At 38.7% G+C, this 20,119-nt stretch overlaps 1 protein-coding gene across 1 annotated transcript in view; it reads left to right on the top strand.

The window, feature by feature from the left end:
* Positions 1-20,119, top strand: part of LOC140227231 (uncharacterized) — a 67,900-nt gene that overhangs the window by 10,506 nt on the left and 37,275 nt on the right. The window contains exons 2-3 of the mRNA XM_072307656.1: positions 16,727-16,848; positions 18,271-18,431. Coding sequence (XP_072163757.1) covers positions 16,727-16,848; positions 18,271-18,431 — 283 coding nt within the window. The remainder of the gene's footprint in view (positions 1-16,726; positions 16,849-18,270; positions 18,432-20,119) is intronic.

Genomic DNA, 20,119 nt, shown 5'->3' with positions numbered 1-20,119 from the left:
GGTGGTGTGAGAATAGCATTTATCAAGTTCATGATCAAAGTGCTTGTGAATTTGGCCATGAAAATCCAAAATATCTGTGATGCATCCATAATATATATATTTTTTTTGTGTCCTGTAATATAAATGCCAGTTTGTTGGCTCACCATAAAAACACTCCATTTCGTCATGTGATTCTATTAAACCCCATGACTGAAAGTTGTAGTGACTCTGTGTGATTTACACTCAAGATACCTATGGAATACAGGGATCCACAATATAGCTGTGACAAGAAAAGGAAAGACACACATGTACAGTAACCCTCCCCCCCCCCCCCACATACACACATACATGTATACTCACACACAGGGGTTTTAAGAGCAATAAACAATGACTGAAGTACACATTTATTGTATTTGTCATCTCAAATCAAAACTGTGAGCACTTGAAAAAAACAAAAACCACAAAAAAAAAAAATGAAAAAAAAAAGCACCAAAAAACATTTAGTATTCAGCTCAGGTTGTGGAAGACTACTTGACTAAAGAATTTCTGGCAATTAGACTGTTTCAGGTTACATACAATGTACATGTACATGTTATAATTTGAAGAACAATAAAAAAAATCTTTCCAGCTGTATTTCCCTCTCTTCTTTTTTTTTTTCTTTTAGATTTGTTTTTTTCTTTCTAAACAGATTGCCCATCAGGATAGCATACATTTAGTAGAACAAATGCAGTTACTGTATATGCCAAATATTTCGTGAGGTTTTTATTTTCGCGAATTTTGCGAGTCAGCTGCTACTCGCGAAATTAAAAACATGCAAAAATATTGACTCTAATGCCGATATGAATGCGATTTACGTGTATACATTTCTCCATTCAATACAGGACTCCACCATCGCGAATTTCTCCATTCAATACAGGACTCCACCATCGCGAATTTAACCACTCGTGAAATTGTTGGGAAGTCCCGATTTGCAAAAATTTAGACTCGCGAAATATATGGCGTATACAGTATCAGTCTAGGCAATCTATTGATGATTATAAATAGCTACATTATAGACAAGGGATTGGATGCTTATAGTAGGATTTATCAAGAATACACATGTACATAATGTAGCAATGGATTGAAACCTCTGGGCCCCATTTCATAAAACTTGTTATTGTTACAATATTCAGCTGTTATAAGCCACTGAAATCCGTGCATCTGATTAGCTGCGAGCAAATTTGTCATAGAAATGTGGCAGTTGTTACTGATAACATATTTTATGAAATGGGACCTTGGTGTCAACAATGCTCCAAAGAAGAGTAGAATTTGCCTGTGTTACATTTTAAGTGCTGGGGAAGTACAGTTAACATATTAAACAAAGTATTATTTTTCTTTGCTAATGTCCTCATTGCAAAGCATCCCCGCAAACATCACCATAAGTCAGAAAGACAGACACTTCTATCTGTGATTGTTGTGGTCGTCTACAGTCCTGTATCACATATTTTGTGGCAGTTTAATAGTGTCCTAGCACCCGACAGTTTTCATCAAATTCAACATATTTGTTTCTGTGTCCATGTGAGTGACCCTACAATAATAGAAATTATCTCTTAAAAGCAAGTGTAAATTTCAACATTAGATGTTTTCACTTTACTATAAGACTACCACTTCAAAGTGACAGATAAGGACAAAATGGGACCGACTTACCATTGTACAAAGTATGCGGTTGCATTTGTTTTAAAGGGACTGTACAGTACTGGTTGAGGTGGGAATTCATGTTTTGAACATTCCTAAGTGAGATAATGAAAAGCCTCTTATGAAATATGAAAGAGCGTGTAATTTTAAGAAGGATTCAACGTTTATTTGATGACAGTTGGTTTTCAAATGGCTGAGATATCCAAAAAAGCACTAATAATAAAAGGCGACATGCCTCAACTTTATTAGGATCTCTTATGCTTCACCTTGTTTTTGGATATCTCAGCCATTTCAAAACCGATTTTCATCGAATAAACGTTTGATACCCCTAAGAACTGCATGCTCTTTGACATCTCATAGAGTGGTTTCTGAATATCTTGCAAAATGTTAAAAGCTAAATCCTCACCTCGACCAGAACTGTACACACCCTTTAATATACCTTTAGTGTTTGACGGTAATGAAAGTATATCTAATAGTATTGTGTACAAGTGAATTCAGATGGAAAAAATTCGTTTCTGACATAACCAAGTTGTATACATGGTGTACATGTGCAAGTGTATTCTGAAGCGTACATTGCAATTTTGATTTGATTCATGCGATGAAGTTAACCCAGTCAAGAGCTGTGAGAAGAATGATTTTGATTTTCTAAATAGGAGCGATGTTGGGGGCATGATTTGTTTTGAAGTATTCTAGTCTGGATGGTGGTTGGGAAAGGGGGAGGGGGAGGGGTAACCAGATATACAAATACGCTAATGGAAACAAAACTGCTTTTCCTTTTTTTTTTTTTTCCTGGAGACCTTGAGTTGCTTTCGTCATCAGCTGCAATGTCAGGGATTACCCGGAGATGTTGCTCCATGGATTTTATTCTGTCAACATATCTGTAATGAAATACAATTCCGGCTATGTAGGATGCAGTGTCTGTTCGCCCCCCACACATGGCGACGTAGAGAATAGCATACCCAGCTCCCCCCCCCCCCCCCATGCCCTTTCTCCTTCACAAATATGAGGGGTTCCACCTCGGGCAATGCGCTCTGCTGCTGGTCTGGTGGTGGCGGCCGGTGAGGGGAGAAAGAGGGGGTCCCTATGCGAGAGAGTGGCTTCATTAATTCATTATTTGCTGGTTTTTTGCTGGCTGCTGGTGATGCTAGCCCCGCATCCCTCTCTCTATCTGTCTCTGTCTGTCTCCCTCCTTTCCCCCATCATGGCCAAACATATGATGGAAACGTAATTATGCAATGTGGTCGCTTGGGAGCAGAGCATGCTCTCGCCCGAACTACGGTATGTCAAGATGTTATGGTAGTGCTTGCATCAGACTGATAATGATGATGATGATAGTTGTGATACTTCTACTACTACTACACTACTACTACTACGACGACGACGACGACGACTACTACATGTACTACTTTAATATGAGTGATAACACTATTACTGATACTAATACTACTACTGCTGATAATGATAATAATCATTAGGAGTTCAATCATATTCTATAAAAAAAAGTGATCATGGTAGTAGAAGTAATAATAATGATAATACCAGGTATTACTGGTTTGAACGGTGACACAACATTTGCTCCAATGACAATTGCTCTGGTCTCATTTTCTCCAAGGACTTGGGGTTAGGGTTGGGGTTGTGAAAGGGCTTTAGGTTTATGTAGTTTGATTTGAGGATTAGGATAAGGGTCAGGGTTATGTTTCAGGGTAGAATTTGTGTTTGGCTTTAGCATGCAGATATTTAATTGGAGCAACTGTCGCAGGAGCAAATGTCATGGAAGCAGTTTGAACATGCACAGCTTTCTGTGTGTCTCTCCATTTTCTTTGTTTTCCTACATATTCTTCCTGTTTCTGATTCTGTCTCTCTTTACTCATTCCTACTGTGGTTTGAATGAGATATTGCTGCATTAAATCTGTACAAATGTAAGCTGTGTCTGGTAGCAAGCTTTTCCTTCAAGGCGCAGAACACAGTCATCGAATGGCTCAAACTTCAGCTACCGGTGTACACTGTAGCAATCAAAATTAGCCATCATTGAATGCATTTAACCATTGCAATGCAGAATACTCACTCTGCTTTTAAAGACAGAAGTGTGCCTGAAATATCATCTGTTCGAAGCTTCCTGTCGATCTCTCCCACTAACTCTTGTATCTCTCCGTTAAAAGCAGCTTCCACTTTATAGTGGCAGAAGACAGTGCACAATCTTGTTTTATAGGAGTCAAGGAAACTATTGGGCACTGATTGCATTTCCTTTTCTTCACCGCTGAATTGGTTTTCAGCACCAGTGAATCCGTGTCGGTGATACTTGTCAGGTAGTGCACCGTCGGCGTGGAGTTACATGATTTCACTTGCTGCAAGTGTGATATGAATATTACTAGAAGCAAGAAGAGAACTAATGAGTCAACAAGGCGCAAAAAAACAAAAACAAAAAACCAACCAACCTGCCATCGTCGACGCTGCCCAGCATCAATATTATTGATTGACGCAGGAGATTGGGGCCGACAAATTATGATTTGATCTGTCCATTAGACGTGGCAAAATGTGACCTTGCGCCTCTCCAGAGCCCAAACGGGTTTAGCAGCATTTCTAGCCGCTGGCGTTCACGCACACACCAAGATTTTGTTTCATCACGGCAGGATATTTGCTGTGTGTAAAAGCATGATTGCTCTCTTTCTCTCTATTCTGTTACATCATAGTATATAACCTCAGCTGTGCCTGGCTTGTGACTCAAAAAGACTGTACAGATAGCATGTCTGGAAAAAAAAAAAAAAGAATGGACATAAAGAATGTTAACATGTGTTTTAAACCACATTCCGAGGCCTGTGCATATCGATCTCCCTGTGTACCATTCTCTGCTTGATGTCTGTCAGTTCTTCCCCGCGGTGTAAATGTAACCCATCACCACAAAGCGTGATGGAATTGCTGTGCATCAATTTCCTGATCTTGGTGCTGCAGTATGTAATTTAAATTTTTCAGACTCTTGAGCTTTCCAGATGTAAGTGTATTTTTTTATCTAATTTTATCTCCATACAAAAAAAAGTCCAATATAGAAACCACATTTTTGTGGGTTAGTGCTAAATTTTTGTTTTCTGTATCATTTACTGTAAGTGTTTCATAAAGCAGAGGGATTTTTTTTTTTTCATTGAGCCCTATTTTGGTCACACACCATTTGTTTTCGGGTTGCAGAATTATGGAAAGGTTCTTAAAGGTGCACGGACCTATAGGATGCAAGATGGCACTGTTGACTGGTGTCCAATTGCCCCCATTGTCATTACGAAGATTGATGATATAAAGCTAGTTTTAAAACAAACAATTAAATGAGATTTGCGGGTGAATATTATGTGCCATCTCTTCTGTGTAGGGTTAATGCTCATCACGATTCACTGTATGTAGTGTGATAGAGCATGGTACAATCTGTACGTGAATATTGGACTGGCCAGATCATCGTTGATCTTAAAGTATTGTATATATGTAAAGATCAAGATGTAGTCTTATGCTTACACAGCAGTCTGTCAACTACTGCATACCTGTTATTCATATACTTTGTAATAGATACACGCAAGTTTCCACAGCCAACTAGCAAGCAAATGTTTGTCTTTGAATGGTCTATGTAGTGGGCAGAACCGGCCGAATCAAGGGGTGAACTGAGACTGATATTGTTTCAACCATTTTCAACATTCCCACAGTGAATATGATATTTGATTTTTATTCTGACCCATTCTGGAACACGGCAGATCTGTATTACCAAGAAAGCATGGAACCATGCCACAACGCCCTCTTAAATTCTGGGTCCGTCTCCTTTTAATTTGCAACGTACCACTGAATCTTGAATTGTTGGCACATTTTATAGAAAATTGGACTTTCCATTTCCTCTCCAGGTTTTTAAATCTCATGCAAATTTCTGACTGGTATTGTGCAAATATGGTGAATTTAACCAGTAGCATGTGATCTCTGTCCAATATCAGATACATAGACTGTATCCGGTGAAATTCAGTGATGACAGGGTGATTATTTTCTGCAATACAATTTCCCAGAACTTGATAGAAACGCATGTATACAGCAATATTGACCCATCGAAAAATAACCCATAGCAATCCTTGCTCCTTTCCCTCGTTTCATTCACCGCGCAACTCCCGAGGAGATGCAAGGCGAGTTTGAGATTTAATAACCAAGATTTATGGTGGCTCACAAGTTGATTGCAGACCTGTAGGAGCTAAGGAGGCCCTTGCAATTGCTGATGTACACTACATCAACATCAGATGAAGATGAGTCCTCTCTTTTTACTTCCACTCCAATCTGTCAGCAGTATAGATATGGAGTACAGCTCATTGCCACTTCTTAGGGATGATCAGAGGTGCTCTTGACAGTTTATGTTATGTACTATGACAATGTGAATTTAACTGAATGGTGTAAAATGTGCATTTTTATAAGTTATTACCATATTTTGAACCCTTTGTAAACAAAGCAAAGTTGCTTGGCATTATGGTGATGACTGTGTTTATGTTACAATGCTAATGGAAGGCTAGTGGAAGTGGCTGAATTCTTTTTTCCCCTATCCATTTTACCCTCTTTTTATTCCCTTTTACTTCCTTTCCCCATCTCTTACCGAACAGCCACCCTCCCGCCCCTGCCCATCCTTTTCTTACCCCTTCCTCATGCCCCATTACCTCTTCAAGAATCACTCTCGCCCTCATCACTGCCCCAGTGACCCTGCCTTCACTCCCCCCTACCCCTGTAGTCTACAAGCACCCTCCTTTTTCCCTCTGCACCCTCTTTGCTCCGTGCTACATCTGTGAAGTGATCGCTGGCTTGTGCTGATGAGATTGAATCAATATTGCTCGGCAGTGGCGCACATACAATGCACATTATAAATTGGTCCAATCGACCTTGAGCTGTGATAGATAATGCTGGATGAACATGAACGATAGCAAATCAGTTCATGTCCTTCAAATTTCACTGTGGATATAAAAAACAGCATCAGCATAATTCATCCTTTTTGATCGAAGTTATCCTTTTTGGATCGCATGACCAGCCATAGCGGTATAAAATATACTTTTTAGAATTATTGTTGCAGTTGTAACAGACAATACATGTTTTGAACGTGATTCCCGTTATCACACATGTATTGCTGTTGGTTTATGTGATCAACACTTGTTTATCTAAAAGTGATACATGTATCTATTGAAGTTCTCACTTCAAAAAAACAAACAAATAAGCAAAGCAGTCACTGCTGATGTTATCATTACTGTGCTCATAATAAAGCAGGACACGCAGCATTGTTGTGTCGCTGGGTTCACGCTAAATGTTTGCCGTAAAACACGATATTTTTGTGGCATTAATTTTTTGCAAATTGGAGCCAACAGCCTTTTTCGCCGCATGAAATTTTCGTGAGTTGCCTCTAACATTCAATGCGTGTATAATATGTAAATGAGAACTTTTGTGTGCATTTTAATTTCGCGAATTTTGGTTCTCGCGAAATTCGCAAAATTAAAATGCATGCGAGCATTCCTTGTTTATAGTACTTGCAGATAAAGATGCATGAATTTTAATTCTGTAATCAGATGAAGATGATGGCTGCTTCAAATTCTGTCTGTCTTTGCTACAGAAGGAATAGAGATAACTGCACACTTTCTCATCACTGTTTACGGAACATCAATCAAAAGTATGAAAGATGTCATCCATGCCCTAACTTACAATAAGTACATGCATTAATCTAAAATTTGAATTTGCCCACTTTGAAAGCGCATAAAGGATTGGCCGAGTATTTCATTTCACTTGTTTGACGTCGATTAAAACAAGAACCCAAGATGGCAGACACTTTGCGAGAGGCAAGCAATCACGGAGACTCTGACTGTGTTCCACGGATTAGAAGAAAATGGAAGTTCTAGCATTTCTTGACGTAAAGTCCGTAGAGATTACCCAATACCCTCCTGAAAATGCATACAAATGGTGAACGTGCTGTCAAGAGCTTCTGCTACTGAGTTTGGTTCTACCCTTCTTTTTTATTCACCTCTCGTTATGTCCTTAAATTGGACATGATTCTTCAGGCGAAGAAGGGCTAGTCAGGATGAGCGACCAGGAAATTATAGGCTTTACTATTACACTGTTGAGATTAATGAAACTGATGTCTTATGTAAAAAACGCACACTCTCGTGCACACCCACACACAGGATTGTTTTTTTTTCTTTGGTTATTTGCCGCACGCTTGCATCATTGTTTTCAGTATTACCAGCTTTTCTACCTCCTCCACACCATGCGGTCAATCAACTTTAGAAACCATTTCAGTTTAAAGTAGACTGGATAACAGATGAAATTAATGTAATCTGTAAATGGCAGTAGTCATACTTTATACTGTATTATAATGCCATGCACTACCATTGTACAGGCCTCCTGTCCACTTTGCTTTGTTTGTGAGACGCTTTAATCGCCCCCGCCCCGACAAGTAGCTCTAGATAATTCACAGAGATTTACCACTGCCTCGAGAGAATGGTCCTTGCGATGGACGTTGACGTCAACTCGGCCGCGGCGGCGGGAACTGTTGGTAGGGATGGCCAATTTCCCATGAAAACGTCCCCTAGGCAATGTATTCGTTTTCGTTTTAATTTTTTCCCCCATAAAGTTTTTCTTTTTCTTTGAGGAAGAGAAGGAGAAATGTTAAAGGACTGGTAATGGTTTGGTTTAGGTTAGATGAGGCTTCAGGTCTCCAACTTTTTTGAGAGATAATGAGAAACCTGCAATGGAATATGAAAGAGCATACAATTCTAAGTCTATAGAGGAATTCAAAGTTTATTTTTTTTGGGGAATATTGGTTTTGAAATGACTGAGATATCCAAAAACAAGGTACACGTAAAGCAAAATGGTCCTATTATAAAGATGGGTCCCACCTTTCATTACGATCTCTTTGTTTTTCGGATATATCTCAGCCATATCGAAACCAATTTTCCTCATATAAACTTTGGGTTCCTCTTAGAATTGTACATGATGCTCTTTCATTGGAGGTTTCTCATTATCTCTCAAAAAAGTTGGAAACCTGGGCCCCATTTCATAAAAAGTTGATATGATAACAACTCTTGCTGGAATGGCAATTGTCATAGTAACGACAAGAATCTAGCTTCCTGATTGGCTGTTGCTATTGGAAGTTGCCTTTCCAGCAGGAGTTGACATCCTAACATCTTTTATGAAACGGGGCCCTGAAGTCTCATCTCAGCCAAAACTGTACCACCCCTTTTTAAATTACCTTTTGGGTATTTGATGAAGTTACTCATTTTTGCATTATGGCTACCTTTGAATCTGATAAACTTGTCAAAGGGTGTACAGCATCTAATAGGCTGATATGGGTAGTTTGGGCTACATGAAAGAATGAAATTGAGAGCCAAGAGTATACATGTAACTTTGCAAAATGATGTGGGCATGCATAAAATTGTAATAGTGACATTTTATGCAAGTGTGGACTTCTATACCCTATAAAATCAAGGATGTTTCACCTACATCCATTTCCGGTACTGGTTGTATATGAGAGATCAAGTCTCCAGGTACTCCCTGTACATTGTAGGTGAAATTCAGAACTGATGCATTTTGGAGCATAGTACAAGAGATAAAGCAGATTTCAAATTAAATCACATAGACACATAGTGGTGACCATGATTTTCATGTGCATGGCTGTTTTAATCTAAGCCTCGTTACTGCATCTGTTGCTTTCAGTTCATTTCTGTGTAATTGATTGCAATGATATATGATACAAAATACAGGATGTTTCTCTTTAATTCCAGTGATGATGTCATCTTTTCTAATTTGCATCTGTGACTACATGTATGATTGACATCAGGGTTCGCCATTGACATTAGCGGTGGCCCAATGACTTCGGGCCACCAAAATTTAATGACGGTTCACCAGAGTTTTCTTTTGGTGGCCCGATCCGGCATTTACAGTAAGATCCGGAATTGATTGTTATGTGTCTGTTAATTGTGGGCAACTGCATTTGCATTTTGGGCCACCAAAATATAAGGTTTTAAGATTTTAGTTGCATGAACGGGCCACCAGAGAGAAAAGTTGGTGTCGACATTGTGAATTCTGTGACTCTCATTCTATTCTTGTCTGATTTTCAGAATGAAACGGTTAGGTATTCTTCCTTATTCTGGTCTTTACATATCAACGTTGGCATGCAGTGATATCTTTAAAATGTATTTCAGTGAAAAATCACAGGCTGAACATGAAATTGACAATGTGGATTCTTAGCAGTCGGATGTGCTCATAGAGCTCACAAAGGCAGCACGATTTATAGGGAGCGGTTGCGTTCGAGATTTTCCTCGACGGCACTCCCGGTGGCGACTGCTTTCGGGGGGGAACCCGTGCCTCAGTCTGTCTCCGCTGTGATTGGGAGGGAAGAGCGCAGCAAAAACACTGGCATGCTGTGGCCAATCAGAGCATAAATCATCGTTTGCCGAATAGAATTCTAAAACTGGATGCTAGCGATTAATGGGTCCCACGAGGTTGCTAGTACGCATATATCCCCCTCCTCTTCTCTGCATTCTGTGTATACTTGTGCTTGTGGATCTCTCCCTTTTATTTCGGTGTGTGTTGATGTTTATCAAATTTTATACCCATGTCACGTGAGCTTTAAGTTTAATACAAAGCTTGGTGCAGAGGGGATATCACAATGATAGCACATCGCATTTTAAGATTATTGTGTATAGTTGTACATTGTCAGAAAGATAAAAGCAGATATGATTTAAAGGCTAAATCTGATTTGATGTCTTTTTGTTTTTTGTTTTGTCTACGAGCTTTCTTTATATTTTTATGTGATCTTTTGGTGTAACAAGAGTTTGTGTGATTAGGAAATTCTTCCACTACCATCTCTTGCAATTCATATTCCAAATGTAGATGCTAAAAGTAGTTTTAAAGGCTGCATTTGTACACAAAACAATGAAATATATAAGACAGAGGGTGAGAGGAATTACGCAAAGAAATTCTTACGCAGGCAGTGGTCAGTTGCTGAGGTTTCAGGGCTCCCAGTTGACTACATATAAATGTACCGTATGTTCCATAGAGTATAACATATACCCCAGACAGTATTTTTGTCTGCCTGCAACAACTCTCTCCCAAACCTCAGGCTGGCTGTGTCCTGCTTCTCTGGTACCTTTGCCTTTTCCTTTTGTAACCTTCAGCAATAAAAACCACCCCCCCCCCTCAAAAAAAAAAAAAGAAAAAAAGATGAAATAAGATGAAAATGAGCCATTAGTGCCCCTTTGCATCTTCCCGGAATCACCTTCCCAAAATATCGCAGGATTGCGTACAGTACCAACCTCGTTTGCTGCAGACACAATGCCCCACATCCCAAGCACTTGTTGCCTCGATTCGGCGGGCTCCGTGGTTCATCAGGCTTGTTTGTGATGAATTTGTTGACTTCATAGGGAGATCGGAATTACGTCAATCCATGGTTTTTTTTTTTGCTCCCTTTTTCTTTAGAGGGTATGAAACCAAAAATGGCAGTACGTCTTTCCCATCCCACACACCACTCTTCCCCACCCACCCCTTTCTTAGAATGAAACGTTTCACCCATTAAATCCTTGGTGAAGTTTGCTGTGCACAAAATTGTATTTTTACTGCTACAGTTGTAAATTGGCAACTCTGATAGTCAGTGTATGATATCTTTTTTGGGGGCGGGGGGGGGGGGGGGGGGTGAAGACGAGATTGAACTGATTAAATTCATTAAATATGCATGAATCCAAAATAAATTTGTAAAATATTAAATATGTTGAAGAAAAGAAAAAAGAACTTTAATCTTGCAACATCTGTTGCCAATTCTACTTTGAAAAAAAAAAAAAAATTCCAGGGCTTTTGAAAACTCGGGTAATGTAACAAACAGCTATACTTTGTACATTTTATTATATGAGCAATTAAGGGCTCCAATGAAAGTTGAGTTTTTATTCTTCTGTATAAAACAAAAAAACAAACAAACAATGAATCGCAAACTAATTTAAGATTCAGTGCCAAACGACAAAATTGTGGATTCTGGAACTTGATGAATTATTAAATTCATCAAGTCCCAAAGTTTTCGTAATTTCAGTTATACGTAGGAGATTTTACCAGTATACTTTATTGATTAATTAGCCATGAGCAACACTGCCCTCTCTTTTCTTCCTTTTTTTTTAAATTGTGGTTAGACTTTTGCTTTTAGTCTTTTGTTTCTGATTGTATGAGGAATTGTGTCAAATAGGCTTACAGAGCCCTTGTGCTTTGTAGCAGTGCCAGAAGGAAAATGGTATTCAGGAGGCTGCAAATTGTGGAAAATTTACGAAGTCAGCAGTGGAATATTGCCTCCAGCACTGTGGGCGTTTCTGTCTTTGGACGTGATGTGAAAATGATTCCTCACCATACTCATTTTCATCATAGTAATTTTTATCAACCGTTTCAAAGGTTCTGTTTGTGTGTTTGTTTTGTGTGTGTGTGTGTGTGTGTTTGTGTGTGTGTGTTCATTGGCTAAATGATTTAGTAAAGTCTGTAATTGTGAGACTGAATACCAAACATTTATATGTACAGTGTATTTGACTTTTCATAAATGCATTAATACTGATTGGTTTCAATCAGTTCAAAAAATGGTATTCTGAGACTGAATATTAAACTTCTGAGTTTCAGTGGTTTTCTATTTCTTTTTCTTTTTCCTACGTCAGTATGAATTTACGGATATAGTTTAAAATTGTTGTTGGGCACCCTGAAAACTAAGGGAAGGATGTTGCTTTGTATGCCAAGTTTTTCAGTTTTAAAAATCCTTCAGCTATTTGGAACTTGCAAATTATATGTTCATTACATGTACACTCCTACTACACTTGTAGGACATCAGCCCCTTAATTCCTGGAAACCGTTCTGTGTGTTCATCACTTCTTGGCAACTTTATCATTTTACATTATTATTGTACACAAAAGAATTGCATTTCTCCCGATAACATGATTATTATCAATTTTACTTCATGTATGATGGTGAAACAGAAGCCAGAACAAATCAAATCAAATCAAATCAATTCAGAATGCTTATATTTTCGAGCTTTGTTGATGATACAGTATACACTGTGTATGGCTTTTGGTACAAAGTCATCTTTTTAATATTCATGATGCTAGGCATTGCTATGATACATATTTTAATACAATATTGACAAGGGTTGCAAATGTTTGTCTATATTCAGACCACAGTCTAACTTTGATGTAGTTTCAAGCAGTCTTGTACATATCAGATTGGAGTGTAATGTGTGTAAAAGAAATGGTGATGACTGTGTGAGAGACACACTATGTGAGACTAATCTCTCGCATCCACTGTGTGAAATGCTGAGTACGTACTGCATGCCACATTAGCCACATCATCGCTCTGTCTGTAACACGAATGGAATGCGTACACCTCGGTACAAAGTGTCGCTGTGCGCACGACTGCCAGCAGCTGCAAGGATAGCCTCTCCGGTTGCCAACGGCGACAGCGTGTCCATGCAGGGATGGGCACAGTTTGTACAACGTTGGCGTGATTTGTGTACATGGGCAAATTGACTGGAACAACTGTGTGACTTTAATAGCCGTCGCAGACTGGAACCCCTTATTGGTGCAATCGGGCAGAAAATTGTTGTACATACTTCATGGCAGTCCACTTTATCTCATTTGGCAAGGCCCAGTCACCAGTGGTAGTGTTCAGAAATTTATGTCTGGGTAATATACCCTTTTCTCCCTGGTTTACCAACCGGATATTTTAGATTGTGCCCTCCTTTTCATGTCATGTTCTCTCTTCTTCTTTTTTTTTTTTCTTTTTCTTTCAGTGTCAGTTTATTATTTTTTTCCTCCACTTGTACAAATGAAATCATTATCACTAAAATTGTCATCAAAATATAGAGTACACAAGGATAAAGTTGTATACAAGAACATAGGCTCTAGGGTATCAATATTAGAAGTTCACTTTAAACTGGAATAACGGCACTGGGGTGATGTGGTCCTCTTTTCTTTTATTTTCGTTTTTTTTTTTTTTTTAACCAAAGCAACAAAATGCATTTGCACACACAGGCACACATTAATAACTCAAACCTCGAGTACATTCAATAGCATTATTAACGAAACTGTTTGCACACTTTGCTTTTCTGCTCTTATACGTGTATTTTTGGCATTTCTTTACAGGCAAATGTGGCTTTGTTCTCCTGCATTATGAAGAAAGAGAATGCATACAATTGACTTCTCTCTCTCTCTCTCTCTCTCTCTCTGTGATTGGTGCCCCGCATGTACAAGTACATGAGCCTTTTTGATTGAACATGCAGTATGGAATGTTCTTGTGAAGGATCAAAATTGCCATGCATGTTCATGATTATCCTATCAAGCATTGAGCCTATTTTTCGTAGTCTTGCAGACTTTTGACCAAAAAAAAAAACAACAATTTTATCTTTCATTTTTTTACCATTCTGACATTTTCATCAGTCTTTTAATACTTGTTGGGTCGTTAGAAAGATTTTATACCACGTGATGTATGTCAAGTGGCTCTATCTCATATTACTTTGTCTATTTATTCATTATTCTTTACCCAGGGTAGCATCACTGGTTTATACACTGTTATTCTTTGGGGCCCTGCCCCCCCCCCCTGAAAAAATGAATGCAAAGTAACTATTACTTCAAATACAAAGTAACAAATCAAGGACATCCAGTTGTACACTAATACATTGTACACTTTGATGATGATAATAGACGAACGCATTACATTATTATGAAATATGATGATATAGGATGATAAGTGGTTCCTTTTGTCATGACAATTCAAACGTCATACGATCTCATTCAAGGCAAAAGCTATCATACATGTAGGCCTACTTTTAATACACCTACAGATGTACATTTACAAAGTACAAGAGTGTTTTTCATTGAAGTACAAGAATGTTTTTCATTGAACTTGCATTACAACTGAACAACGATTTATGTGCATTTGTTTGGTGTTTGTTTTCGTGATATGATCAGCCACCCCTCACAATGCCAAATTTTTTGTGTCAGTACATTCTTCTGTCAGCGATGAGCATGTATAGTAGACACATGATATCTGTATCTGTACAGCTACATGTAGCGTGTACTTGAAGCTATTACCTTTGATAGTCACATGAGTGGGAGATATGAGAACTGGATATTTGTGAGGGAGGAAGTAATATCATTTTCTGATGAGTGTAGATTTGTGCAATTTGAGCGGCCATTGCTATTATGCGATTTAGTGCTCATGTTGTTCTTTTGCTTCAATGTTTATTGGAGAAGCTGCCTCGCTCTGCGATGAGGGATTTCATTCTGATATCAATACAACCTTGCAGGCTGCTCTATTTCCTGATCATGTCATCAGACAATTTCAAACTATTTGTGCTAGGTTGTAAATGCTAAAAGTGTGACCTACTGTGTGGCAATATTGTGCACAGTGTACTTAGTGAGTCACTGTCAAATGATGAACACAGATTGTGCACATAGAGTGCACTGTGGTTGAGACATCGTATGGATAGGTCCATGGGTTGAGATGACCGTGTTCGGATTGCGCAACTCCACAACCACACTCACCGCAATGACAATCACATGAGCGTATAAAGTGCTGTGTGTTTGTATACATAGTGTACAATGTACGTACATTTGATTATAAATAATATGTGTGTGTGTGTGCTTGCTTGCCCTTTACTCTCTCTAAATGCTACTGGAAGTGTGTTTTTGCACATGTGCCAACTCAAAATGTGAAGGGACCCCTGAAGACAAGCAGTGATGTGTTTTTTTGTTTGTTTGTTTGTTTGTTTGTTGTTGTTTTTTTTTGTGTGTGTGTTTGTTTCTTTGAATTGTTTTGATGATTCAGTGTGTTGATACCGTAACTGTGGTATGATTTTTTAATCCTTCTCTATCTAATGGGCCTGCCATATAATAACAGTGCAGTGACATAGTTTTTTTTTTTTTTTTTTTTTGGGGGGGGGGGGGTGGTGAGACATGTGTATTCGTTAGGATATTCAGTGTGTTTATACTGTAATTAAGGTATACAGTTTGACGCATTTCCTTGTTGGTTTTTGGGTCTGCCCATAGAAAGTATCCATCAATGATATTGCAGGAGATTTTCATTTGAAAGAATTGATTGATAAAGGTCATACATATTTCAAACTAACAGCGGTGTAGAAATTACAACTTCTGAAGTTGGCTTTTTTTTTTCCTTCTGAAGAATTGGCAGAGATCTCTAAAAATTAAAAACACTTGCTGCACATACGATCATATAGCATTCCTTTCTCTGAACCTGTTTTTGTTTGTTTTGCATTAAGATGTTTGACTTTGAGCAAGAATGTCTGTGAACCTCTAGAAAACTGAAATTACAGATTACATTTGTATGATTTAGGAATGTACAAGTATTAGATCTACATAGGTACCTCAATCGAAAAGTTCTGGAGCATAAGCAATCAATTTATTCCAACATTATGATACCAAGCACAACCGAGTCCAACACAAGTCAGATACATGTAGGTTGTGCAAACTGAGCTGCAGTGTATATTAGATTGCTGTAGGTTTACTCCAAGGCGAAACAATGCGTTGAACCCTCCCACTCGACAACACTACCGTCATGTTATTGCAAAGTCTAGCTGTGGGGAATCAATAAAACAAGCAGAACTTGCGTCAAGTCAAGGGTGTTGACCTCATACTGCAAGTCAGGCTTGTGCAAAGTTTGGCAGGACGCAGTTAAATAGTTTGTGCCAAATTTTGTGGTTTATGTATTGTAGGAAGATGAATGTCATGATTTGTAGTGTCGTATATTACATAGTATACGTAGTAGTAGTAGTACATGTAGTAGTAGTAATAGTAGTAGTAGTACTGGTAGTAGTACTAGTAGTTCAGCAGTAATAATGTTTTTATCGTAGTAAATGATGTCATTGATGGATTTGCTCAGTACATTGCAATAATAGATTGCTCATAAAATGGTCGTTGATTGATTGTTTGCATTATTGTGGCTGTTGCAAGCAATTGAACTTTTCAGTTGAAAGATCTTTTGGTCATTTGTCATTTGTATTTCCTTCCAAATAATGTCACCATATTTTTCTCATATCATATTTTGTCTTCATCTGCAGATTGAGATTCCTGATTCTAGACTACCACCCAGCTATAGCTGCCTTCGATGCCCTGCTTTTCCTCGTCGCGCTTTCAAATTTCCTCCTAGCGACGTTTGTAGATCCAGGTGTTTTTCCAAGAAGTAAGTGTTCATGGCAAATGGGTTAGAATTTTTGTGGGACATGGACTCCAGTTGAATGAATTGTGATGAAATTGATACATGGAACTTTTCTTCTTTTTTTACGAGCATAAAGAAATAATAATCCTTTTGTTGTTGTTTTTTCAGCTGTCTGTTCTTGCAACTTGAAAGACAGCAATGTTGAAAGCAGCTAGAAGTTGTACAGCACATGATTAGAAAGTACTTTGATACACAGTCACGTGCAAACAGCAGCACATGATGTATATTTTCACACTGAAAAAGACCATTTGAGGATCAGAATTTGGCATTTTGATCGCACGCACATTGTCAATAGCAAGAGTGATGACAAAAACAATAGTCCATGTGCCCATAAAAGTAATCTCTGTGATGGTGCAGTCTACAACAGGCTCTGAAATTTTATGGAAATTGAGCTTGTCCAATAATGAAGAATTTCTTGGACTTTTTTGCTAACTAGTGCTCATTCTAATGAGAACTTTACATGCAAAATTGCATCAGTACAGTTCCTCTTAACAATTCTGGAATCACTAGCAGATGTTTCATTCTTGATGAATGCTGACTTTGTTCTGCTTCTGATCAAATTTTTTTAGGTTGATATCCCAATAAACGATATAATTCCTAGTTGTAGTGCACTGCATGGGTGATTAGGCATGGTTAATGTGCAGGCCTTACAGTTGTCTGCAATGATGCAATGACGATTCAATAGCTTCCCGTGGTAGAATGACCTATTTTTTTTTATTTCCCTGTTTTGAGCAATTTTCAAGCTGTAGTCAGAGTGTAACATTTTATGACAAATGAACATTTTGTGGCAAAGAGCATTTTAAAGGGATGGTACAGTATTGGTGGAGATGAGAATTGGGCTTTTAACTTTTTGCGAGATACCAAGAAAACACCTATAAAATAGTACAGAGCATACCATTTTAAGAGGACTACAAAGTTTATTTGATGAAAATCGGATTTGGAATGACTGAAACATCCAAAAACAAAGTAAAACAAAGCGATGGTAATATAGTGTGGGTCCCACACTTATTAGAATTGCTTTGTTTTGGATATCTCAGCCATTTCAAAACCAATTTTCATCAAATAAATGTTTAATTCCTCATGCAATTACATTCTCTTTCATATTTCGTAAGAGGTTTCTCATTATCTCACCAAAAAATGTTACAAACCTGAAATTAGGTCTCAACCAAAACTATACGATCCCATTAAGTTCAGTCTGTGAATCTTTTGCAGAATTCTTAACACCATTCATCGTGCTGTGGATAGTTGTCAAAAGTTCCTCAAGATATATTCGTAATAGACTATTTTATGTAACACTATTTACAAGATCTTCTTTTTCTGTTTTTTCTTTTTGTGAGATTCTTAACATGGGTTCTCTGTCTATTTCTTTGTCCTGCTGCTTTATAGCTGCCGTTGGCGACGAGGATCGAGAAGATGACCTGAGGGCGCCCTTGTATAAGACGGTCCAAATTCGGGGCATCCAGGTCCGCATGAAATGGTGCTCCACGTGCCGCTTCTACCGCCCCCCGCGGTGCTCGCATTGCAGCGTTTGCAACAATTGTATTGAGGTACGCTATTGTTTGCCTGCCCAACATGAATATTCTGTGGCCAGGGGGCCCTGTGCATTTGTTTGTTTGTTGTTTTATTTTTATGCCTCCAATCCCAAGGGAGGCCAGAAACATTCTGTTTGGGGGTTTTCTGTCTGTCTGTCTGTCTGCACAGCCATCGGTACACTCCTAATCATGTTTAATCACTTCTTCACCGTATATATTTTACTACCCTTGCAGAAGATAGATGTGATCGAATGATTATGAAAAGTCTCATTCTCCATCGAAAGGGCGGAGCCAGTGGTCATGCAAGATCCGCCCCTCTCCCCCATTCCTACCCCACCCAATATGCCACGCTAAGGAGACATCTTCATGTCGTTGGTATGTCACCTCATTATGGCCATTCGTCAGTGACAGCGAGAGGGATTTTCGGGATAGAGTATTAAAATGGCGAGGGTTTGGGCTGTGCCACTTGGTTGACAAGGTCGCATACAATGTATGAGTCAACATTTCTCCCGGACGTTACCTTGGCACTGTGGGAGCTGTAACACCATTTGCGTTTCTCCATCTCACTCGATCCATCTCGGGGAGACGGAGGGCCATCAAAACTTCTGGATGGTCCTGCTGACCCCGCCTTTATTTGTAAGCCTCTGCCTGACATAAGCCAACTCCCTCTTTCTCGTTTCATCAGAAAATAGTCCATCAAATCTCGTGGAAGGGTGTGATGTCTTTGTTGAGTCAATACACACAAGCTGGTCAAGTTTTATTCGAAGCGCATGGTTTGTAATGTCAAAGTTTGTGTGAACCTTCATGATGAAAGAATTTGTCTCATAAAGGGGGGGGGGGATTTGAGGTTTTTTTTTTTCTTTTACTAGTAGAGAATGAACTCTCTTTGCAACTGATTAACAAATTGCCCTACATCAATGTAATGACGCCTGTCCGGAGATCAGGAGGTCGTAGGTTTGAATCCTGCTCGAGCATGTACGCCCATGATTTGTTTTATCGTGGCAACTATTAAACCACTGATCAATTCGGTGCTTATTTACGTCGATGTAGGGCAATTTGTCAATCAGTTGCAATGAAAACATCTCAACGGAAGAATTTCATGAATTTGAATAGTGAACTGCCTGTTGGAAAGGAACACAAAGAACACAATATCATGAGGAAGGATATTTGATATTAGTAGGCCTTTCCATTAATGCACGAATTGGGATGACTCGTACTAAAAAAAAATTGATTTCCCCTATCAAGCAGACAGAGGGAAATACCGTGCCTTAAATATTTTGAAGCTTGGTTTCGTCCTTTCTGTAATCAAGCAGATTTCTTCCTTTCAAGTTCATGTGAGGAGCTCTAGTGGCTCAATGGTTTAGACCACTCTGACCCTCAATTATGAGGTCCCTGGTTCAAGCCCTATGGCAGAATGCCGTTGCATCCCTATACAATGGATTTTATCCTCACTGTGTAGTCCTTTGTAGAGTACTTTGGTCCTGTAGTACTTTAGTTTGCTCATAAGCATTCAAGTGCTTCCTCAGTGACCACGAAAATGAAAATCCAAAGATCACAAGCATACAAAGTGTATTTCGGTATGGGGGTTTGTATTTCATGGTCATTCTGTTTGCAAGGGCAGGGTGAATTTTAGATTTGACCCAGTCAGAGAGGCGGTTAACAAACAAGAAAGAAATAATCTACTATCAACTAACTGTTTTTAT

The sequence above is a fragment of the Diadema setosum genome, chromosome 4, assembly GCF_964275005.1.
Source record: "Diadema setosum chromosome 4, eeDiaSeto1, whole genome shotgun sequence".
Taxonomy (NCBI): Eukaryota; Metazoa; Echinodermata; class Echinoidea; order Diadematoida; family Diadematidae; genus Diadema; species Diadema setosum.
The sequence above is the reverse complement of the archived record's forward strand: the minus strand, read 5'-3'. Positions and strand labels throughout refer to the sequence as shown.